The sequence below is a fragment of the Aptenodytes forsteri genome, unplaced genomic scaffold (assembly GCF_000699145.1).
Source record: "Aptenodytes forsteri isolate BGI_AS27 unplaced genomic scaffold, ASM69914v1 Scaffold7, whole genome shotgun sequence".
Taxonomy (NCBI): domain Eukaryota; kingdom Metazoa; phylum Chordata; class Aves; order Sphenisciformes; family Spheniscidae; genus Aptenodytes; species Aptenodytes forsteri.
The window spans coordinates 3,446,837-3,452,160 of record NW_008795919.1 but is presented as its reverse complement, the minus strand read 5'-3'; the positions used below and the strand labels follow the sequence as shown (position 1 = coordinate 3,452,160).

General features: G+C 51.5%; 1 protein-coding gene across 1 annotated transcript in view; it reads right to left on the bottom strand.

Moving 5' to 3' along the window:
- Positions 1-2,068: 2,068 nt before the first annotated feature.
- MACF1 (microtubule-actin crosslinking factor 1) overlaps positions 2,069-5,324 on the bottom strand; it is a 109,586-nt gene continuing 106,330 nt past the window's right edge. The window contains exons 96-97 of the mRNA XM_019473540.1: positions 3,076-3,199; positions 2,069-2,620 (exon numbers count right to left, since the gene is read on the bottom strand). Of these exons, the coding sequence (XP_019329085.1) occupies positions 2,364-2,620; positions 3,076-3,199 (381 nt within the window). The 3' untranslated portion in view covers positions 2,069-2,363. The remainder of the gene's footprint in view (positions 2,621-3,075; positions 3,200-5,324) is intronic.

The window sequence follows — 5,324 nt, the reverse complement described above, 5'->3', positions numbered from 1 at the left end:
CCAAACCCACCCGCCGCCGGCCCCCCTGATGCTCGCCCCCCCCCCTTGGGGACCCCACGAACACCCAAACCCACGGGCACCCATCCCTAGGGATGCTCACCCTCGTGGGCACCCAAACCACGAACACCCCAAACCCACGGGCACCCATCCCTAGGGATGCTCGCCCTCGTGGGCACCCACCCCTAGGGATGCTCACCTCCATGGGCACCCAAATCCATGAACACCCACCCCTATGGATACTCACTCCCGTGGGCATCCACTCCCATGAGCACCCAACGCGTGCATCCACCCTCACAGGCACCCACTTCAGCAGCACCCATCCCCATGGGCACCCCCTCCATTGCGTACTCACCCTGTGCACCCACCTCTGTGGACACTCACCCCCATGGACACTGACCTCACTGGGAACCCACCTCACCAACACCCAACCCCACCACACACGCACCTCACCAGGCGCTCTCACTGGCAACCACCCACTCCAACAGGCACCCTCACCCGTCGGCATCCTCACCGGTGGGCACCCACCTCGCCAGCGGGTACCCACACAACCGAGCACCCTCGCCAGCACCCACCCACCTGGGCCTTTCAATTTTCCGGCTGGTGGCTCCCTGCTCCGTTCTGCAAGGAAACCTGTGTGCAGACACCCCTTGGCTGGCACAGCCGTCGCCTCCCCGCACGGGATAAACAGCTCCAGCTCTCATACTTAAAAAGCTAACACTGTGGAATAAAGTAGGAGGCAAGATTGTTTATTACCGCAAGCAATTTTAATACAAAAATGTGTCTGGTTTTTAAACAATTCATTGGTAGAGCTTCAGTTTTGCCTCAATTTAAACCAATTGAGAGAATCACACAGCAACATGGTCAGAGCCGGAGAGGAACAATGTTTAATAAATACAGGAGCTCTGGAGAGCCCTCTCCCCCAGCCCGTCTCCTGGTCACTTGGTCAGTTTGATTTTATTACAAAGGAAAAGTAGCGTACAAAAGCGAGACAGGACTTGTAGCAAGTGTGCTGGTGAAACTCATTTCAAGGACAAGCAACTGTGCGTGTAAGTCCAGATTTCTTCTAGGAGCAGAGGTCACATCAATCTCAGCCTGGTTTGAAGTGGAATGACCAGTTAAATAATAAATAGGAAAAAAAGAGATGCAGATAAATAGTGATTCTGTAAGGAGCATCTTGGGCTGGTCTCTTAGGCCATCCATCCAGAAGAATCCTCTAATTTGTAGGACCCACCACCGCTAAGGGATGTATCTGAGTGATCCAGACCCACAATCTTACCAGCGTGCTCTCCTCTGGACAGCTTCAGCGTGAACCCCCTCCCCAGACCCACCACCCTTTGTTTGTTCTTTAAAAACGAAGTTGTCGGGACAGTATTTTCAAGACAGCAATTGTCATGACCTTCGCCGTAGTGTGTGCAAATTTTATTAAGTCAAACTCCGCTTTCTTCAGGTAAAACCACATAGCTTTAAAAAAATGGAAACATAAGCCCCAAGTCCCCTCACCTCATGTTTCTCTGGTTGAGGTATCTGTGATTTACAAAAAGAGAGTTCCTTGAACACTGTAGGATTCAGGTCTTTGTTTTTAAATATAATTTACCTTGCTGAGACAGCAAGTTAAGTTTATAAAGATGCATTTAGGAAACAATCCTAAAAGATAAAGCAGGTTCGCACCCTGCACCGCGCAGAAATCCTATTTATATTTTAGTTTTTCTTTACACTTTCACATCTTGACCTTTTTTTTTTGCTTCCTTTTTTTTTTTTCTTTTTCTTTTTTTTTTTTTCTCTCCCACATTTCAGTTTGCCAGGCCCCTCTCTGAACAGGGGTCGCCGAGAGGCAATTTTTATCTACATAAATATTCACATGAAAGTCAAGTCCCCTCACCTCATGTTGGTTGAGGTATCTGTGATTTACAAAAAGAGAGTTCCTTGAACACTGTAGGATTAGGTCTTTGTTTTTTAAATATAATTTACCTTGCTGAGACAGCAAGTTAAGTTTATAAAGATGCATTTAGGAAACAATCCTAAAAGATAAAGCAGGTTCGCACCCTGCACCGCGCAGAAATCCTTTTTCTTTTTTTTTTTTTCTCTCCCACATTTCAGTTTGCCAGGCCCCTCTCTGAACAGGGGTCGCCGAGAGGCAATTTTTATCTACATAAATATTCACATGAAAATAGTAACTGAAAAAAAAGGAAAAAAAAAAAAAAACCAAAACCCAAATAAGGCAGCTTCATAACACAACTTTCTTTTACACTTTTAACAATATAGTTTCTCCCATTTAGAATAAATATACATCCAATGTACGTAGCAGGGTTAAAAATTGGACACAGGTTGGGTTTTCTTTCTTTCAGGAGGGCGTGGGTACAGTATTATCTTTTAGGGCCTGGAGTTTTTGGGGTGGCAGTGGTTGTTTTCTTGGACATGGTTGGGATTTTGGAGGGTTTGGCCCCCCCCCGGCGCGAGCCGCCCTGCCCGCCAGCCACGCTGCTCTCCGAAGTGTCCGAGCACGCCGACTGCGTTTCCAGCAGGTCAAAATCGGAGGCGTCGCTTCCCCGCCGGCTGCTGGCCCGACTGCCCGTGCGGCTCCCGGCGCGGCTGGTGGGACGACTGGCTGTTTTTTTAGGATCTGCAAGGGGAACCGAGAGAGCCGTGAGCAGGAGGAGGAGGAGGAGGAGGAGGAGGAGGAGGAGGAGGAGGAGGAGGAGGAGGAGGAGGAGGAGGAGGAGGAGGAGGAGGAGGAGGAGGAGGAGGAGGAGGATTCCTCCCCATCCCCGGACCGACCGGCACCCAAATCCCCAGCACCGCTGCGGCTGCTTTCAACCACCTGGCCCAGCACCCCTGAAACGGGGGGGGTTCAGCACCAGGACTGATTCACTCCCGAGCTTTTAACGAAGCAGCAGCAAGCCCTCGCACTGCGAAACCGCTGCAGCATCCCCTCTCCCAGGCAGGGACACAGCGGTGGCCATCGGCCTCCCCACCTCGCTGCGGGCTCCCTAAATATTTAATATTTTCTCTGCCAATTTAAGCAACCGAGGAGGAAGAGCAGCAGCAGGAGTTTTTCGGTCTTTGCACCTAACTTACCTGCCCGACTGGTTTTGGCACCTGTAGAGACGGGTGAGGAGCTGTTACTGGTGTCCCCAGCCAGGGAGGTTCGGCTGGAGTGGAAGGTGGGTCGCTTCAGCTTGCTGCCCGCGGAGGGGGTCACCTTGGGAGGAAGCACACACAGAGCATCTTTTAGGTGTCGCCTGGGCCGTAACGGGCCAAGATCACGTCCGAGATCAGTACCTCGGCAAAAAGATTTTGACATTTAAGAAACACCCATCTTAACGGTCAAGGAGAACACAAGCTGTCGTTTCAGCAGCGGTTAATAAAAAAGAAAAAAAGCCTGGATCCTGAAAATTTGGAGGGCAAGAGCGGTTTGTGCGCTGCAGGCTGATGCATAGCTATTTGTTGGAAAAAAAATAAAAGCAAAGCTGCTATCCATCTGGAGGATGACAGCATCATCTGGGCTCAAAAGCTCCACAAAGAGAAATCTTGCAAAAACGGGTATTTTAGCATCTAAGCAGCTCAGGACCATTTTGGAAGGCCAAATACAATACAGCGTCTTAAGAAACGCATCCTGTTGTCGGGAGGCATCAGCGCGGTGCGATGCTGCGAGTCGGAGGGACGTCGCCCCGGTGCTGGTGCCCCGGGCAGGTCCGTGCACCCACCACCCAAGGGCAGACAAATTTGAGCAGCGAGGCACCGGCGATGAACAGGGACACAAAACGGAGCGAAATCAGCTTCGGTCGCATCCTGAAACGGTGCTTTACCTGACCTTTAAGATGTTGCAAACGCAGACGGGGGGGGGGGGGAGGGGGGGGGGGGTGGTGGAAAAGCAGCACAACAGGCAGCTCTGCTCCCGCCGCTGCGGGAAGAAAGCGAAGGGGAAGGTGCCGGGGCAGGGCAGGGTGCCGGCAGGGCGAGGGCACCTGGATCCAGCCGGAAAGGGCAGCTCCAGTTTCCATACGCCAACCAAAGCTCTGGGTTTGGGGCAGCGCTTGGCAGGAAAGCGACTGCCCGTGGTGTCCCCCGTCCCCCGGGGCTTGGGGAGGCACCGCTGTGCTGCAGGGACGGCTCCAGCCCAGCTGCATCCCTGGATAGCTGTACATGAACGCCGGAGGGCATTTCCCAATGAGCTTTAAAGCAACAGCCGGAGAGGTTTCCCTCCACCCCCTGCCATTTCGGGTTTTTTGGGAAACTTAGAAATCTTGGAATGTCATGAAACTGGAGCTGCAGCGGGGGAGAGGGCGGTGGGAGAGGGGCAGCCGAGCAGCGGGCTCCCCTTCGGGCGCCGGGGGAATTAAAATCCATCGACACGCGATTGCAAAGGTACCATTTTCATCATCAGAGATTACGATTCTCGTCCTTGATCCTATTTTATAAACAAGTTAAGAGCAGCAAGCAGGCGATTTAGGGCAATTGGGGAAGTGCTCCTGACCTTCTGATGATTTAAATATAATTCCTTTTCTGCGTGAAAGCACCGCCGAGCAAGACGCAGTTATCTTGCCAGCACACACCACCACTCAGTGAATCACCGAGATCCACCAGGTATTTCTCATCACCGATTCACAAGGTCAGGAAAGTCCACGAGGAGGCTGAAACTTTAGGGAGATCAAAATCTCAGCCCGAATTCATCCTCCTGGGAGCATCAAGCCGGTGACAGCGCCGGACACACCATACGTGCTTCAACACGGTGATAAATAACAAGCGCTTCATAAAAATGAAGGCGATGTGGTTACTGTGCATGCGCTGTAGCTGATTTTCAAGTCTCAACTCGGCTGCTGGATTTCAATTTCTGAAAGCCAAACACGGCTGCTTTTCAATGCTTAAAAGCTCTTAAAGCTTGGAAAAATGTCTTTTTTTTTTTTAAAAGCACAAGAGGATAAATGTCGCTCTCTTGGTTTGAAAGCAGGTAAACGTGAATCGCAAGCAGTTGTGCTTTATTCTAAAGTCGATGTTTTATTTAATCCGAGTTCGAAACCCATGAAAAACGCTAACAGTCGGAGCGTTAGCGGTGCTAACAAGCGCTGCTCTACCACAAGGAAAGCGTTAAAACAGGCAAGGGAGCAGGACTTCTCCGTGCCAGCGGCACTCCGGCCTGTCAGCAGGTCCTCGGGGCTGCGAGACCATACTCTACCTCGGCGCTTGAGAGCTGGAAGTCGGAATAATCGAATCCCCTCAGGGGGGTGCCCGCTTTACTGTTTATCAACCAGGGTTTGTCATAACATCGAGAGAAGTGATGTGGAGTCTGTGAAATGGAAAATCCAAGGGGGGGGGGGGGGGGGGGG